Consider the following 19,920-nt stretch of genomic DNA (forward strand, 5'->3'; position numbering starts at 1 on the left):
AATCATTGAAAAAAAAACACTAGACATTCGGACCGGAATTGAACAAAATTTTACCAGACCGATCCATTATTCACCGGATTTGTCCAACGGTCCAGCATATTTCGTGTAGTCTGCTGTAGGTAAATATTCATTCAAAATTCCATTGATGTCAAAAAGGATGACAAAAAAATGAGTTTTCTTGTTGAATAAAACCACAAATTATTGCAACCTATTTTAAAGCAATATCCCACAAACAAATAACGTAATTGCCGTAGACTGAAAAATCACCTAATTGGCAGTAGAGCAATTTGATTGGGTAGAAAGATTTTACATCACATGGAATTTGAATGTAAACAAAACAAGGTCAGTAGGTTAAGTATGGGACAGCATCGTACGTTGAGTTACTCAGAAACTATTATGAGTTACCAAGCTTGACAATGCATGGTAATAAAAAATCAAAACTAAGTCTACATAAAAAGAAAAAAAAAATCCTTAGGATAAAGACTTTCCAACATTCCAGGATATGGTTTACCATGTTAACTACCTTGCTCATTTGTCATCGTTTATTTCAGTTCCTACGAGAAGAACAGGAGACAGATGAAAATCCTGAAAGTAAGTAACTGGTAGAATGATTGTTTGTAATGAATTTTCTTGACTTCATACAGAAGAAAAGTTAAAATAATGCCCTGTCTGACAGCTTGAAAAAGGAGAAAACAGTATTGTATTTTTTTTTAAAAACCAGCAACTGATTTTTGCAACAATTATATTTTTACTTTTACACAACAAATCAATACTCATACATTATGTGCAATGTGTAGTAAGAAGGGTCATCATATGTATCTTTCCAAAATAAAGATAACTAGATGAATCCAATTATCCAATCAGAAAACAATCCACCACAGAAACGAGTGTAAAAAGACTAAATATCACCATAAATTTCTTATTGTATATTTATATTTTAGTGAATGTCAGATGTATTGAATTGTTTACTATATTGTTTTCTTTATTTCTAGATCAAGATGATAATGAGCCAAAAAATGCAGCGGTAAGAAAATCAGTACCCCAAATAAAACTACAAGTTTACTGTTACCATAAGGACTTATTCTGTGTATCTTATTTATATTGCCTTGACATTAATGGTTGTGGATGTGAATGGATTAATTCTAATAATCATTTAAAAAATTATCAAAAAATTCTGTACAAGTCTGAAGAATAGAGTAAAAATATAGAGAAAATTGAAACATACTTTTTCATTCATTTTTACGCAAATTCCCCTTGTGGAAAAATATATCCACCTATCTTTCAATCCTAGACACAACAATAAGTTTACATAAACAAATGATTATCAATATTTGAACTTGCTAAACATGTTCATCTTTTCACAGTATCAAATATAGATGAAAACTACAAAACTGTTTATCAGAAATACAACAAATTATGTATGTGGAATTACACAAACTTATTCCAATCATCTTTTTATGGATTACTCATATTAACAGGATTTAGTTAAAAAATAATTTTCTTGACTTGAAGTTGGTGTTGAGTCAAATATGGATGGAGGAGATTGCACATTCTTATTTATAACCATTATATATATAGATCATATTTAGAAAAAAAACCATAAAATTGAGAATTGAAATGGGGAATGTGTCAAAGAAACAACAACCTGACCAACTTGCAAATAACAGACGAAGGCCACCAATTGGTCTTCAATGCAGTGATAAATTACCACAGCTGGAGGCGTTCTTCAACTGGCCCCAAAACAAAAACTATAGACCAAAAAGTGTGAAAAAAAACAATAAATATCTCTATAAATTTCACAGGAATCAGAAAAGAGTGATGTTATTAAATTGTATTTGGAAAAACAGAAAAAGTTACTAGCAGACAGACAGGAAGAAATAAGAAGATTTTCAGGTAAGATTAGAGATTAAAAGACTGTGTTTGTGATAAATATTTTACCCAACTTGTCCTCGACAAATGCCATAGATTTTTTTCATTATCAGGTATGAAAAGAACAAAAAATCAATTACTTTAATACTATTATACAACAATTCAATAGATAAATAACTCAGTTATGAGAAAACAAATCAATAATCTGAAAGAAATCAAATGCAATTCATTTAACAATTTTTACTCAATATGATTACAAAATGTAATTTAATTTCTCACTAGTAATTTACATACTTGTGACATTTTACAGATGAGAGTGCATCAGAAGAATGTCAAAGTCCAACCAAGAAAGACAAACCAGATCTTTCTGCTAGAAAAACTCCAGAACAAAAGGTAACTTAATATAGAGCGAAACCAGCTATATTCTCTTCCTTTGGTTTGAACACTATACAACTGTATTTTATGCATTATGACAAGGTGGTTGATACTGTTCCATATTGTCTTTTGAAGAGAATATGTATTTTTATCATGTCAAAACTTGTGATGTCATGGTGAAAGCTTATCTTTTGTACCTTACACAAATATTACTGTAATTGGTGAGCCGTGTAGACAACTTTTAGGAGTTATTACCTGCAACGTCTGTTCATATTATGCCCATGATTGTTATAACTTTATTGAGTACTAGAATTTAATCAGGTCATCATTTACAGTGGTACCTAACACTACAGGGAGATAACTCTGTAAAGTTACCTAAACGTTTTAAATACATTGTGTTGTAAAACGATTATTAAGCTTCTCAATGATTTAAATTTAAAACACAAATTCTATAGATGAGAGTGTCCAGAAAAAGCTATTCACGATATGAAGTTGTTCATCCTTCACCTTGCACAGTGTGCACATTTACTTTAAAAACCTGTAGCCATTGAGGCCATAATAAATAATAGGTTTGTTTGCCCAAACGCTACCGACCCAGAAAAAAGCTGCCTACTCAAATTCTTTATTGTCCTGATTTGAAGAAGTTTTTTTTTAATCAGATAGGCATGTAGTAGACAGATTAGTAGACATCTGATACTTCAATTTCTTTTTTGAAAAAAAAAGAAAATGCCTACCTACCTACCCACTGTCTCAACCTTTGGGTAGGGTTTGGGCAATCCAAAATATTTTTAAGTGTGGCCTGAACCTCAAATTTGCTTGGTTGGCACAATTAGACCAAAGACTTAAATTAAATTTTTCTGAGTTTTGTCTGAGGAATATTAATTTCAATTCTTTGCGAGCTTCAGGAAAAAAGCATGATGTAAATTACATTTTGCCAGCCAATGTTTATTAGGAGCAGGCTTTACTTTTCTCTCATTTGTATAATACATGTTTTAATTAAGCAATATCGTCGGTGGGCTTCTAAAATGTTGTAAATTACACATTTTTCAAGAATTTTTTTTCTCACAAACAGGCTTTGAAAATTTTATTCGTGCTTCCAAAATGTTGTATGTGAACTTGAACATTTTTGTAAATAGCAGTGAAAGAAAAACTTTTGACATTTCTGGATTATCTAAGAACTTAAATTATTTTCACAGATATAAAGAAATGTACAACTATTTTTTTCCTAAAGCCATTCTACAACGATTTTCAAGTTTTCATACAACATTTTGGAAAAAATCTTTACAAACATCTGACACTGGCAATTTTGTGATATGTCTTATTTCACACATTTTGATTGGTCTAACTGTTTGCTATTTTGTAATACTAAAGATTTTTTCCCGCCTAGACCATTGGTGTCAAAAAGTATTTTTAGCCAAAAAAGTCATATACGACATTTTAGAAGCCCATCGATGATATGATGTACATTGGTAATTGAGTATATTTTGAATCAAAAGCATTATTGCTTGCCGGTATAAATTTTGTTTGTCTTGTAATATAAAATTAGATTTGATATGATTGCCAATGAGACAAAAATCTACCAGAGGCCAATGAATAAGGATGTATCATCTACAGGTTGCTTTACAGCATTCAACAATGAGCAAAACCCATACTGTAAAGTAAGCTATAAAAAGTTGACGGAGATGAATGGTAAATATTTTTCTTGATAACAAAATAAGCCATCTGTATTAAGTCAGCTAACAACTGATGCATCATATTTGCAAAGGGTGAAAGCAATGCAGCAGTAAATATTCATTAAGAAATATAACTGTCATAGCAACCATAACATTTGCTACAATCGTCTTTAAAATAATAATGCCCATATTGACTATTTAAGTATAAGTAAGATCTTTTTTTCTCAGAAAACTTCAGAAGATGGTGCTGGTGATTCTAGAGCCTCAAGGCGAAGGTCAAGTACCCACAGCAACACAGAGGAAACAGCACAGATAGAGGTGACATCTCCAATTCAACCAAGGCCTAAAAGAGGATGGAGAAAGTCGAGAGATGGTCCTGCTCCACAGGAAGAAGCAACACAACCAGACGAGCCAGCAGCTAAGATTGTTGAAAAGTCTACAGAAGAGGATAAGACCACAGAGAAGGTCAAGGTACCTGAGGAGGATAAGGTATCAGACAATGTCAAGGTTGCTGAAGAAAAAGTCGCAGACAATGTCAAGGTTGCTGAAGAAAAAGTCACAGACAAGGTCAAAGTTGCTGAGGAAGATAAGGTTACAGACAAGGTCAAGGTTGCTGAAGAAGAAAGAGTCACTGACAAGGTCAAAGTTGCTGAGGAAGATAAGGTCACAGATAAAATCAAGGTTGTTGAGGAAGACAAGGTCACAGATGAGGTCAAGGTTGCTAAGGAAATCAAGGATTCAGGTATAACTGAAAAAGTTGCAGAGTCTGGCACACCTAAGGATTCAAATATTAGTTTAAAAGTTGTTGATACAGATAAACCTAAAACAGGAAAAGCAGAGGATTCCAAAAAAGGAGAAAAAAGTGAAGAAGGTGAAAATAAAACAGAAATCAAAAATATATGTACTGAAGAATCAAAGGAAACACTTAATGGTAATGATATTAATTGACAAAGTATTGGTGATGGGTAATAAACTGTGATAGAGTACGTAAACCATTTTAAAACATATTCTGTTTTGTAATTTCATTCAATTTTATAATAACCTTTAGTTGTTTAAGTATTTTGCATGTACATGCATAAAGTTTAGAAGACTAAAACGAATGAATTTATTTACTATTTACATTATGGTTTTGTATAAATATGAACCTGTTTTGGAATACAACGGAAATCCTTGTTTTTATTGCATAAGATTACCCCTGTTTTAGCTGCATTATATATGAAATATGAAATAATTTGGATCAAATACACAATAATAACACCAGTCCTTTATTTGAAATTAACAGCTTGCAAATTTTGTGTGTCTGAAGGACTTTTCTGGGTTAACATTAAACATAATAATGTTTTTTGGTTGATTAACTATCTAATCGATGTATTTGTACTATGAAACAGATAATGACTCTTTTTTGCAGAACCTGTGAAATCAAGGTCAAAATCTCCTGAAGATAAGACAAGACAAGAAAGAAGTATGTCCACTGAGAAATCCGATGATGGCAACAGGGAGAGGGAAAAGACCAGTGGGCGTCGCCGGTCTGAAAGTGGCAGCAGTGACAGGGAAAAGTCGAAGAAACCAAGGAGATCAAGGGCATCTAGTAGTAGTAGCAGCAGCAGCAGTAGGTCAAGATCACCTCCGAAAAGGAAATCTAGGTCATCTTCAAGGTAACAGAAAAATTGTTTAGCTAGATGAAGGGGTTTCATTGATAAATTATATTTAATGTTTGGAGCAATTACAACTTCTTTGATTTTCAGTACTAAGAATATGCTGCAACAAATTTGTTGGCTTTCGAACCGCTGATTGCAACAATCTTATGAAACAAGCCTTTTTGTTTAATGAATGTGTCAAAAATATTACATGTGACTCATATGGCATACAGATTTTGCAGAGTTGATTTAGTATTTGTCACTTTTTACCAAATGGTAGTGAGCTTTCATGGTGAATTATTTAACAAGAATAAATGAAAATTAGTGTATATGCCCTTTTAAACACTACAATCAAAGGGTTAAAAAAGGTCTTTGAAATTCAAACAAGTGACTGTACAATATGTCAAGATTGAGTCTAGAAAACATGGTAATATTTAATAGAGAAAACCAGGGGCCAGCCCTCAATACCAAATTCCTGAATAATGTGTTGCATTGAAATAAATTTATTATTAACAATTTTTATACGACCGCAAAATTTGAAAAAAATTTCGTCTCTATTGCTATCATGTTGGCGTCGTCGTCTGCGTCGTCGTCCGAATACTTTTAGTTTTCGCACTCTAACTTTAGTAAAAGTGAATAGAAATCTATGAAAGTTTAACACAAGTTTATGACCACAAAAGGAAGGTTGGTATTGATTTTTGGAGTTTTGGCCCAACATTTTAGGAATAAGGGGCCAAAAAGGGCCCAAATAAGCATTTTCTTAGTTTTCGCACTATAACTTTAGTTTAAGTTAATAGAAATCTATGAAATTTTGACACAAGCTTTATGACCACAAAAGAAAGGTTGGGATTGATTTTGGGAGTTTAGGTCCCAACAGTTTAGGAATTAGGGGCCAAAAAGGGACCCAAATAAGCATTTTTCTTGGTTTTCGCACCATAATGTTAGTATAAGTGAATAGAAATCTATGAAATTTAAACACAAGGTTTATGACCATAAAAGGAAGGTTGGTATTGATTTTTGGAGTTTTGGTCCCAACAGTTTAGGAATAAGGGGCCCAAAGGGTCCAAAATTAAACTTTGTTTGATTTCATCAAAATTGAATAATTGGGGTAATTTGATATGCCAAATCTAACTGTGTATGTAGATTCTTAACTTTTGGTCCCGTTTTCAAATTGGTCTACATTAAGGTCCAAAGGGTCCAAAATTAAACTTAGTTTGATTTTGACAAAAAATGAAATGGTTGGGTTCTTTGATATGCTGAATCTAAAAATGTACTTAGATTCTTGATTATTGGCCCAGTTTTCAAGTTGGTCCAAATCGGGGTCCAAAATTTAACTTTGTTTGATTTCATCAAAAATTGAATAAATGGGGTTCTTTGATATTTTTGGTCCTGTTTTCAAATTGGTCTACATTAAAGTCCAAAGGGTCCAAAATTAAACTGAGTTTGATTTTAACAAAAATTGAAATCTTGGGGTTCTTTGATATGCTGAATCCAAACATGTACTTAGATTTTTGATTATGGGCCCAGTTTTCAAGTTGGTCCAAATCAGGATCTAAAATTATTATATTAAGTATTGTGCAATAGCAAGTCTTTTCAATTGCACAGTATTGCGCAATGGCAAGAAATATCTAATTGCACAATATTGTGAAATAGCAATTTTTGTTTAAATTAGAGTTATCTTTATTTGTCCAGAATAGTAAGCAAGAAATATCTAATTGCACAATATTGTGCAATTGCAAGAATTTTTTTTAATTGGAGTTATCTTTCTTTGTCCAGAATCAACTTAAATCTTTGTTATATACAATATACAATGTATATTCACTTTTTACTACCAACTGATAAATTAAAATAATCTTTACCTTTCAGTGATAACAAGCAGTTTTTTTACATCTTAATATTTTATGATGTATTTAAATGAGTAGTTATTGTTGCAAACTCCATTAGAAATTATAATTGACATTAGTTTTGGAATAAGGGAAAGGGGGATGTGATTAAAAAAATTGGGTTCAATTTTCTCATTTGAAATTTCATAAATAAAAAGAAAATTTCTTCAAACATTTTTTTGAGAGGATTAATATTCAACAGCATAGTGAACTGCTCTACTCTAAGAGAAAACAAAAATTTTAAGTTCATTAGAACACATTCATTTTGTGTCAGAAACCTATGCTGTGTCAACTATTTAATCACAATCCAAATTTAGAGCTGAATCCAGCTTGAATGTTGTGTCCATACTTGCCCCAACCGTTCAGGGTTCAACCTCTGCGGTCGTATAAAGCTACGCCCTGCGGAGCATCTGGTTATAATATGCATTTCAGAAAAAATAAGTATGTCACTTATGATTTTACTTTTTTCAAGTTCAAGGTCAAGGTCTAGATCTAAGTCACCAACAAGAGAGGCAGCAACCAAACCAAAATTACAAAGAAAATCTAGGTCAAAATCACCAGATAATAGGTCATCATCAAGGTCAAGATCACCACCATCCAAAAGAAGATCCAGATCGTCGAGTTCCAAGTCAAGGTCACCATCACCAGTGCCTGAAAAGGTTAATATTTTTACGTACAGTTTGTATTTATCCATGCCAATAACTGTTTCAAGATAGTAAGAGAAAAAAATGATAAGATATCAGATGAAACCAACATCAATTTAGTTGTAAAGTTTAGTTTTCAATCAGTCATTAGTTTCTGTATTATATATAAGAAGTAGAACTATTAAAATAGTCATCAAGAAGAAAAGTCCATCAGTATTTTATAGTTATGGTGAAAATTTTGAGTTTTGTCTGTGGGAGTTTCCCTTGAAATTGCCTCTTAATAAAAATAACTGAGTGCTATGGTAAGTAACAATTATTTAACACCTGTCAATAATCCTAATAAACAAACAATCTGTTTTGATAAAGCATGTCTTAATTTTGTTGAAACATATACTTTTTGCAGATTCAGAAACCTGCAAAAATGGAAGTTGAGGAAGCTGTGTCAACAACAGCAACACAGGATGATGAAGTAAAGGCAGATGAGTAAGAGTTCTTAGATATCATGACCTATAATCTTGTGTTTATTTTACCCTCTTAGCATCAAAATTGAGTTTTTCAGATCCGATCTATCAAACATATGATAGTTCTTCATATTTTCAATCGCAATTTGTTGGAGAAGAATTTTATAGTTCACATTTTTATACCATATGTGACAAAATTTCTATAATTAAAATTTTTGATGAACCAGGAGAAGTTAAAACAGTAATATATGCTAAATGTATATATATGTTCTAGGTTTTGAATCAGTTTAAAAATATGGAGATATGTTATGATTGCCAAAGAGACCACTGTCCAGCAAAACTCAAATGAAGTAAATATAATCAAAGGACTTCAACATTGTAAAAAAAACCAACATTTTCTATAGTCAACTAAAAAATTCTCAGACATGAAAAATGAAAACTAACATTAAACAATTTAGGAAAAAAACAAATATGACCGACATTAACCCAAGACATCCACTGATAGTTGTTGTGAACAATTTAAGTTCCTTTTAATCAGAATGAAAACATACTAAAAAAATGCTATCAAATCATGACAAGTTGTAACAAATATTATACTAATTTTATATACATGATAATTTCATATACAGGATAAATATGTTATTTTCTAAAAAAAAAAATGATTTTAGGAGCTCTTCAGCAATGGAGGTAGAAGACAGTGACAATAAGCCAGATACTACAGTAGAATCAGTATTTGAAAAGGTATGTTAATCTGTTCTGCTGTACACAAGTAGGGAAGGAGTATTACAAACATTGAATTGTGAAAAAAAGCATACTTTGATAGGTGAATATTTATTATGTAAAGTTCATAAAATAGTTCCTGGAAAATTAAGGACCACTCATGGAAATGGCAGTAGTAAACGTTCTTGCTTTAGTTCAGACTTAATACTTCTTTGAACCTGACGTTATTTGTTAAATATATTATTAATCCTGACCTAAATTTTAAGTATTGTATATTGAAAATTTCATCAATACAATAGTATCATTTCAACTTTTTTAATTAGAAAATCTCCATTTGTTTACACTAAACATAATTATTGAAATATATTTTTTTTTTAAAGATTGATAATAGTATAAAAAATGTCTACTTATTTTGTAATAAATTAATTGCTTCTTTAAAGAAAGATAATAAGTATGCTACCAGTTTTCTAAAAATTTTATTGCTGCTTTTTAAGTGCAATTTATTTGATAGATAAAAATGGAAATGTCAGATGTCACAGTTTATGTAACTGCACAATTTAATTAAATTAATTAGATTAATTGATTAATTAAATAAAAATTGAAAGTATTAAGATAAGGCCTGTTTCTCTTTTATTTTTAGACTATTGCCATTTCATGTGAATAACGTAAATTCTAGTAATTTGAAATATTATTTTGTACTTGAGTAAACTCCTTCTCTAGAATACAATTTTTAAATAAATTTTTCACAACTCACTAGAGCCAAAGACGAATGGTACGAGGATGAACAAGGACCAAACTGAGGAAATTCTCTTCACGTCCCGAACCCCTGCCCCACGGTCAAGGTTGTCACATATGTTGAAATATTCAAAGACTGCAATATCTAGAAAAGTTCAGATTGACATTGAAAGAAAACTTTTACATAAGAAGGTGGACGATAGTTTAATTTTGAACTGCATGAATTGAAAATTCCTTCCATGGAATGTGACGTTTTGGAATCCTTCATAAAATCTAGTTTTGAATTTCATAAAGTGATTTTGGACTTCATAAAGTGATTTTGGATTTCGTAAAGTGATTTTGGACTGCGTAAAGTAGGCAGCTGTTAGTCTCAAACTAGCAGTTTTCTGAATTGTTTCTAAGTGCATTGAAGTGAATAGATATCTGGGCTGGATAAAGGAGTGTATCTTTATCAAAACTGCAATGTATGCACCAGTATATCTTATATTTCCTATTTGTGAGGACATTTTATCGGGACATGGGAAAAAAAGGCATCTGTTAGTCTAAAACTGACAGGTCGCTTGACTCTCAATCAATGGATTGAAGTAAACATTTTCAGAAAACTGCTTTTTATTCCTGTTGTTAATTGAAAACTGTCTGGTTGTGCAATTCTGAGAAGCTGGAGTAACATTTTGTTTGGACTGCATTTAGTATGCATTTGTTAATCTCAAACTAACAATTTGCATAAGTTTTACATGCTAGAAAGTATTGTCAGTTTATTTTGACTTTCTAGAGAATAGAGTATTGGATTTTTCAATCAAGCCATTACTGGACTTGGAATCATGAAGTTTTATTGACTCTGAAGCCACACACCATTAAAACCTTGTAGTGAGTGTTGTAATATACATGTTATATACTATTCAGTATTAATTGTGGAAGTGGAAAAAAAGATGTGATTTTAACCCTTGATTACTAATTTCAAAGATGAACAATCAGTAACTCGTCATATTGTTACCATCAGCTGAAAACTTCTTTTGTCTCTCAACACAGCCAAATAATTACATGCAACAGTAGCGCAGGAATGGATATTCTTTCAGCAAGCTTTTTGTACTGTGAAGAACTGTTAACCTCAAACTTGCAATCTGAATTGAAGACCACCACAACATAGAATAAATGATGAGCACTAAACTGTAATGGTGCTCTTTCTTTCGAACTGCTGATCACTGTATGAGTTATGCGAAATTTGTGTACAAACTTTTAGGAATTCTTTCATGTGACACTTACAAGTTGAAAAGGCTTATTTTTTTTTACATCAGCTGTGATTTGACATTTAGCATCTAAGATGATAGATCACGCTGTGACGTTATACGTGAAAGTAAAATGTAACCTGCCAAGATGTAATTCAGTATAAACATTGCATAGGGACATGCTAAGTACTGTCAGCTACAGTTCTTAGCCATATAAAACTTGTACGAAACAATGAACTTATGAATACAAATTCAGGAACAGTTTAGATCATACTGAATCTGAGGTCATATGAACACTTCATAGCAATCTATTTTACCTGAAGCTTTATACTGTTAGAAGGCAGATCTAATTAAGTGACAACATGGGTTTTCCCTGACTCACCCCATTCCCTGTTTAACATTAAATACAGCGGGAGCAGCAGAAAAGGCAGTAACCACCTGGTTTGTTTGAAAGAAGTTAATTTGTGTTAATCATCTTGCGTTCTAATAATTCATGCAGTCACATGTTGAGTCGAATTTAACAGTTTTGTCAAAATGTAACAATCTCTTTTAGATAATTTGAAAATCTGTTTCATGAATTTATTGAATTGACTATTATTATTGTTTTGATAAATAATAATAGAAAAGTCAAACAGTTCCCTGATTGCAAATCATGCAAATGGTTTTCAATCTAGGACTCAAATTTGGAAATTATTTCATCATGTTCAATAGATTTAATAGATATTATCTCTCTAAAACCTAACATGTGATTGTATAAGATAAATGTGTTATATTGTTACTAATTCATGTCTTATTCTTCAGATGCTATTTGTACATGCATACATGGAAACCCATACCAAAAATTGATATAACTTTCAAGAAATTAAAAGCAAATACAATATGTCCCAATAGATCTTACATACAGAAAGAACTTTAACTTGACCACCTTTTCTGTGAACATATAGATAAATAAAACAAAAGAAGACCATACACCAGCATGTTATGTACATTTATATAAAAGTGGATTTTCAAAGTGATGTACAAAATTTCAATTAGTGTGGACTTTCTCAAATTAGTTTAAGTTGTAGCATATTTGAATTTCGATAAATATTGGCCAATCCTTATGTCTTGTGACTCTTGTCATAAAATCACAATCTATAATAGGAAATATGCTCTTATACAATTTTTGGCTGTTCCTATTTCAAAAATTTGTAATCAACTCTTAACAAAACATTTGACATCAGAGACAAAAATGAATTTTATATATAAATGCAAATAATATTTGATAAGCTAGCTCCAAATTAAGGTCAGTCGATTTGTATCCTGTTACATTGTTAAAAATTATTCATAAAAACCAAATTTTGTGTATGATGAACATGATGAAAAATCACTATTTAGTCATAAGTTATGATAACAAACTTTACAAAGATACAAGTTACACATGTTATTTAACTTGGAAGTTGAAGGTTTTTAGGCTATTATTGTGACGTTAAGTTACATAAAGAAATACATGAAGTTTGGTATCTAATGAATATCATTACAGTATTGTATATATGTATAATAATAGTATTGAAAAAAAAACGGAATGAGGTTTATATAGACTTTGATGTAGTGTGTTTAACTTTACAATGTTATAAAAGTAATACATAGACAAAATGTTGAAAGGGGATTTGTTGATATGTTTTCTGTAGGAAACAGAAGGAGAGACAACAATGGAATCAGATGTATCACCAGAGAAGATGAAAAAGAAAATCTTGTCTCCAGGTCTGTACACTTGCCTGTAATGCCAAAGGCTACATTCTAATAGATATAAGAAGATGTGGTGTGAGTGCCAATGAGACAACGCTCCATCCAAATCACAATTTATAAAAGTAAACCATTATAGGTCAATGTACAGCAAAACAGAGCCAAGGCTTACACCAACCAACAAGCTATAAAGAGCCCCAAAAATTACTAGTCTAAAACCACTCAATCATGAAAACCAACGATCTAATCTTTATGAAAAATGAGAAACAACAAGCACTTATGAACCACATCAACAAATGACAATCGACAACTACAAATCATCAGGTTCCTGACTTAGGATAGGTGCAAACAAATGCAGGGGGTTTAAACGTTTTAATAGGTACCAACCTTCACTCTTATATAAAACAATAGAGTATAGAAAGACACACTATGACATGTATGAAATATCAATTGAAATCACTTAACTCAACCAAAAGACAAATCAACACAAGTGAACACACACTGAACAAATAAATTTGAAAAGAAGTTTAATTTAAGAAAATAAGTATGAAACAGAACAAACAAAAACTTCACAAAATAACAATATTGAATAATGTTACCTGAAAAATCCACCAAAACAACCCCATTGAACGGCAATGGTTTTACACAATGCAAAAATATGACATTATTGTCTTGCTTAAAAGGAAATCCTATATTTTTAAGTGACAGTAACTGATCTTTAATCATGTTACAACTTACAAGAACATATCCCATAATCATATTAGTCAATTTTTTGGGGTAATTTGATGGTGACTCGAAAAGTTTTAATGCAAGATTGTTGTAATGAAACTAACAATATTTTGAGAAGTTCATTTGTGAATGAAAAATTGACCATGAATGCTACACTTGAATTCAGGTATTGACAGAGAAGAAGGAGAAAAAGAAGATAAAGAAGAAGAAAAGGAGAATGTGAAAGAGAAACCTGTGAGAAAGAGGAAATGGGGATCTAAGACTGGGCAGCCAAAGGGAGCGAAGAGGATCTCTAGTTACAATATATCTACAGACTCACTGAAGGTAAAGAGAGTACACAGAAGAAATAATAATCATTGTGAAATTAAAAGATATATGGCAAGAAAATGAAAACTTTTTTTGATTAATTGAAAGTATATATAACAAGTGGATCCCTCTGATTTGCTATAGTAGGAAATTTTCCTTTGATCTTACTGTCAGACTGATAATTTACTTTCTCAGTATAGTAAAGTGATATGAACAATTAATCATAGAAACTAAGGTTTCATGTGCCATTGTTAATGAAAGTTAATTTTTTAAAATTTAAAATTAAACAGCAAAAGACAATAATGATAGGACATGAATAAAAAATTAAATAACACATAGCTGAGAGGGTGATAGAGCAGATTGTATCCCTCATAAAAACATTGTCAACCTCTGCTTCGTCTCATTGGAAATGTTTTCTCTGGGTAACAATCTTCTCTATCACCCTCTCAGCTATGTCTTATTTATATAATGATTATATCTTTAAATATAGAATAAAAAAAAATTATACCATGTCATTTTCAGATTTTATAAGGATAAGGATATTCATTAACCTCATGAAGACATTAGAATGGGTCAGGCCCGTAGCCAGGAATTTCCAAGGGGGGTGTTCGTTGGACTCACAAACTCGACTTTAACAGTCACAATTCGAACAGAACATTGACTTTAACAGTGCTTATTTGTTTTCAACGGGCTACGAGTATGAATATTGGTTAACATTTGATATGTATTTAACAGGGATTGATTCCAGATATCAAGTTAACAGAACCTGTTCTTGACCTTGGTAATGATGATGACAGGATTTCTGATGTAGAAGAAGACAAAAGAGATGTGACAATAAGGAGAACTGTGGTAATATATCTGTACATTTGATCTCTTGGGGGCTTTATAAAGGGGAAGGAGATGTAACAATTAGGAGGACTGTGGTAATATATCTGTACATTTGATCTCTTGGGGGCTTTATAAAGGGAAAAGAGATGTGACAATTAAGAGAACTGTGGTAACATATCTGTATACTTGATCTCTTGGGGGCTTTTTAAAGGGAAAAGAGATGTAACAATTAGGAGGACTGTGGTAACATATCTGTATACTTGATCTCTTGGGGGCTTTTTAAAGGGAAAAGAGATGTAACAATTAGGAGGACTGTGGTAACATATCTGTATACTTGATCTCTTGGGGGCTTTTTAAAGGGAAAAGAGATGTAACAATTAGGAGGACTGTGGTAACATATCTGTATACTTGATCTCTTGGGAACTTTTTAAAGGGGAAGGAGATGTAACAATTAGGAGGACTGTGGTAACATATCTGTATACTTGATCTCTTGGGAACTTTTTAAAGGGGAAGGAGATGTAACAATTAGGAGGACTGTGGTAATATATCTGTACACTTGATCTCTTGGGAACTTTTTAAAGGGGAAGGAGATGTAACAATTAGGAGGACTGTGGTAACATATCTGTATACTTGATCTCTTGGGAACTTTTTAAAGGAGAAGGAGATGTAACAATTAAGAGAACTGTGGTAACATATCTGTATACTTGATCTCTTGGGGGCTTTTTAAAGGGGAAGGAGATGTGACAATTAGGAGGACTGTGGTAACATATCTGTACACTTGATCTCTTGGGAACTTTTTAAAGGGGAAGGAGATGTAACAATTAGGAGGACTGTGGTAACATATCTGTATACTTGATCTCTTGGGAACTTTTTAAAGGGGAAGGAGATGTAACAATTAGGAGGACTGTGGTAATATATCTGTACACTTGATCTCTTGGGAACTTTTTAAAGGGGAAGGAGATGTAACAATTAGGAGGACTGTGGTAACATATCTGTATACTTGATCTCTTGGGAACTTTTTAAAGGAGAAGGAGATGTAACAATTAGGAGGACTGTGGTAACATATCTGTACACTTGATCTCTTGGGAACTTTTTAAAGGGGAAGGAGATGTAACAATTAGGAGAACTGTGGTAATATATCTGTACACTTGATCTCTTGGGAACTTTTTAAAGGGGAAGGAGATGTAACAATTAGGAGGACTGTGGTAACATATCTGTACACTTGATCTCTTGGGAACTTTTTAAAGGGGAAGGAGATGTAACAATTAGGAGAACTGTGGTAATATATCTGTACACTTGATCTCTTGGGAACTTTTTAAAGGGAAAGAGATGTAACAATTAGGAGAACTGTGGTAATATATCTGTACACTTGATCTCTTGGGAACTTTTTAAAGGGAAAGAGATGTGATAATTAGGAGAACTGTGGTAACATATCTGTACACTTGATCTCTTGGGGGCTTTTTAAAGGGGAAGGAGATGTAACAATTAGGAGGACTGTGGTAACATATCTGTACACTTGATCTCTTGGGGGCTTTTTAAAGGGGAAGGAGATGTAACAATTAGGAGGACTGTGGTAACATATCTGTACACTTGATCTCTTGGGAACTTTTTAAAGGGAAAGAAATGTGACAATTAGGAGGACTGTGGTAACATATCTGTACACTTGATCTCTTGGGGGCTTTTTAAAGGGGAAGGAGATGTAATAATTAGGAGGACTGTGGTAACATATCTGTACACTTGATCTCTTGGGGGCTTTTTAAAGGGGAAGGAGATGTAATAATTAGGAGGACTGTGGTAACATATCTGTACACTTGATCTCTTGGGGGGCTTTTTAAAGGGAAAGAGATGTAACAATTAGGAGGACTGTGGTAACATATCTGTATACTTGATCTCTTGGGAACTTTTTAAAGGGGAAGGAGATGTAACAATTAGGAGGACTGTGGTAACATATCTGTACACTTGATCTCTTGGGGGGCTTTTAAAAGGGGAAAGAGATGTTACAATTAGGAGGACTGTGGTAACATATCTGTACACTTGATCTCTTGGGGGGCTTTTTAAAGGGGAAGGAGATGTAACAATTAGGAGAACTGTGGTAATATATCTGTATACTTGATCTCTTGGGAACTTTTTAAAGGGAAAGAGATGTAACAATTAGGAGAACTGTGGTAATATATCTGTACACTTGATCTCTTGGGGGCTTTTTAAAGGGGAAGGAGATGTAACAATTAGGAGGACTGTGGTAACATATCTGTATACTTGATCTCTTGGGGGCTTTTTAAAGGAAAAGAGATGTGACAATTAGGAGGACTGTGGTAACATATCCGTATACTTGATCTCTTGGGGGCTTTTTAAAGGGGAAGGAGATGTAACAATTAGGAGAACTGTGGTAATATATCTGTACACTTGATCTCTTGGGAACTTTTTAAAGGGGAAGGAGATGTAACAATTAGGAGGACTGTGGTAATATATCTGTACACTTGATCTCTTGGGGGCTTTTTAAAGGGGAAGGAGATGTAATAATTAGGAGGACTGTGGTAACATATCTGTACACTTGATCTCTTGGGGGCTTTTTAAAGGGGAAGGAGATGTAATAATTAGGAGAACTGTGGTAATATATCTGTACACTTGATCTCTTGGGGGCTTTTTAAAGGGGAAGGAGATGTAATAATTAGGAGGACTGTGGTAATATATCTGTACACTTGATCTCTTGGGGGCTTTTTAAAGGGGAAGGAGATGTAATAATTAGGAGGACTGTGGTAACATATCTGTACACTTGATCTCTTGGGGGCTTTTTAAAGGGGAAGGAGATGTAATAATTAGGAGGACTGTGGTAATATATCTGTACACTTGATCTCTTGGGGGCTTTTTAAAGGGGAAGGAGATGTAATAATTAGGAGAACTGTGGTAATATATCTGTACACTTGATCTCTTGGGGGCTTTTTAAAGGGGAAGGAGATGTAATAATTAGGAGGACTGTGGTAATATATCTGTACACTTGATCTCTTGGGGGCTTTTTAAAGGGGAAGGAGATGTAACAATTAGGAGGACTGTGGTAATATATCTGTACACTTGATCTCTTGGGAACTTTTTAAAGGGAAAGAGATGTGACAATTAGGAGGACTGTGGTAACATATCTGTACACTTGATCTCTTGGGAACTTTTTAAAGGGAAGGAGATGTAACAATTAGGAGGACTGTGGTAATATATCTGTACACTTGATCTCTTGGGAACTTTTTAAAGGGAAAGAGATGTAACAATTAGGAGAACTGTGGTAATATATCTGTACACTTGATCTCTTGGGGGCTTTTTAAAGGGGAAGGAGATGTAACAATTAGGAGGACTGTGGTAATATATCTGTACACTTGATCTCTTGGGAACTTTTTAAAGGGGAAGGAGATGTAACAATTAGGAGGACTGTGGTAACATATCTGTATACTTGATCTCTTGGGGGGCTTTTTAAAGGGAAAGAAATGTGACAATTAGGAGGACTGTGGTAACATATCTGTATACTTGATCTCTTGGGGGCTTTATAAAGGGAAAGAAATGTAACAATTAGGAGGACTGTGGTAACATATCTGTACACTTGATCTCTTGGGGGCTTTTTAAAGGGGAAGGAGATGTAACAATTAGGAGGACTGTGGTAATATATCTGTACACTTGATCTCTTGGGAACTTTTTAAAGGGGAAGAGATGTAACAATTAGGAGAACTGTGGTAATATATCTGTACACTTGATCTCTTGGGAACTTTTTAAAGGGGAAGAGATGTAACAATTAGGAGAACTGTGGTAATATATCTGTATACTTGATCTCTTGGGGGCTTTATAAAGGGAAAGAAATGTAACAATTAGGAGGACTGTGGTAACATATCTGTACACTTGATCTCTTGGGAACTTTTTAAAGGGAAAGAGATGTAACAATTAGGAGAACTGTGGTAATATATCTGTACACTTGATCTCTTGGGGGCTTTTTAAAGGGGAAGGAGATGTAACAATTAGGAGGACTGTGGTAACATATCTGTACACTTGATCTCTTGGGAACTTTTTAAAGGGGAAGGAGATGTAACAATTAGGAGGACTGTGGTAACATATCTGTACACTTGATCTCTTGGGAACTTTTTAAAGGGGAAGGAGATGTAACAATTAGGAGAACTGTGGTAATATATCTGTATACTTGATCTCTTGGGAACTTTTTAAAGGGAAAGAGATGTAACAATTAGGAGAACTGTGGTAATATATCTGTACACTTGATCTCTTGGGGGCTTTTTAAAGGGGAAGGAGATGTAACAATTAGGAGGACTGTGGTAACATATCTGTATACTTGATCTCTTGGGGGCTTTTTAAAGGAAAAGAGATGTGACAATTAGGAGGACTGTGGTAACATATCCGTATACTTGATCTCTTGGGGGCTTTTTAAAGGGGAAGGAGATGTAACAATTAGGAGAACTGTGGTAATATATCTGTACACTTGATCTCTTGGGGGCTTTTTAAAGGGGAAGGAGATGTAATAATTAGGAGGACTGTGGTAACATATCTGTACACTTGATCTCTTGGGGGCTTTTTAAAGGGGAAGGAGATGTAATAATTAGGAGAACTGTGGTAATATATCTGTACACTTGATCTCTTGGGGGCTTTTTAAAGGGGAAGGAGATGTAATAATTAGGAGGACTGTGGTAATATATCTGTACACTTGATCTCTTGGGGGCTTTTTAAAGGGGAAGGAGATGTAATAATTAGGAGGACTGTGGTAACATATCTGTACACTTGATCTCTTGGGGGCTTTTTAAAGGGGAAGGAGATGTAATAATTAGGAGGACTGTGGTAATATATCTGTACACTTGATCTCTTGGGGGCTTTTTAAAGGGGAAGGAGATGTAATAATTAGGAGGACTGTGGTAATATATCTGTACACTTGATCTCTTGGGGGCTTTTTAAAGGGGAAGGAGATGTAACAATTAGGAGGACTGTGGTAATATATCTGTACACTTGATCTCTTGGGAACTTTTTAAAGGGAAAGAGATGTGACAATTAGGAGGACTGTGGTAACATATCTGTACACTTGATCTCTTGGGAACTTTTTAAAGGGAAGGAGATGTAACAATTAGGAGGACT

At 33.2% G+C, this 19,920-nt stretch overlaps 1 protein-coding gene across 3 annotated transcripts in view; it reads left to right on the forward strand.

Annotated features, from left to right (window-relative positions):
• The window catches only part of LOC134701714 (apoptotic chromatin condensation inducer in the nucleus-like), a 40,925-nt gene that overhangs the window by 1,743 nt on the left and 19,262 nt on the right, over positions 1–19,920 (forward strand). The window contains exons 2-14 of one of the 3 annotated variants that reach the window (XM_063562846.1): positions 552–591; positions 993–1,024; positions 1,803–1,893; positions 2,180–2,262; positions 4,146–4,424; positions 4,458–4,848; positions 5,326–5,572; positions 7,910–8,096; positions 8,485–8,564; positions 9,211–9,283; positions 12,894–12,966; positions 13,844–14,001; positions 14,719–14,832. In XM_063562846.1, coding sequence (XP_063418916.1) covers positions 552–591; positions 993–1,024; positions 1,803–1,893; positions 2,180–2,262; positions 4,146–4,424; positions 4,458–4,848; positions 5,326–5,572; positions 7,910–8,096; positions 8,485–8,564; positions 9,211–9,283; positions 12,894–12,966; positions 13,844–14,001; positions 14,719–14,832 — 1,848 coding nt within the window. Of the gene's footprint in view, positions 1–551; positions 592–992; positions 1,025–1,802; positions 1,894–2,179; positions 2,263–4,145; positions 4,849–5,325; positions 5,573–7,909; positions 8,097–8,484; positions 8,565–9,210; positions 9,284–12,893; positions 12,967–13,843; positions 14,002–14,718; positions 14,833–19,920 lie in introns of all 3 variants that reach the window. The other 2 variants (XM_063562845.1, XM_063562848.1) reach the window with 2 other exon arrangements.

Source organism: Mytilus trossulus, unplaced genomic scaffold, assembly GCF_036588685.1.
Source record: "Mytilus trossulus isolate FHL-02 unplaced genomic scaffold, PNRI_Mtr1.1.1.hap1 h1tg000261l__unscaffolded, whole genome shotgun sequence".
NCBI classification, from domain to species: domain Eukaryota; kingdom Metazoa; phylum Mollusca; class Bivalvia; order Mytilida; family Mytilidae; genus Mytilus; species Mytilus trossulus.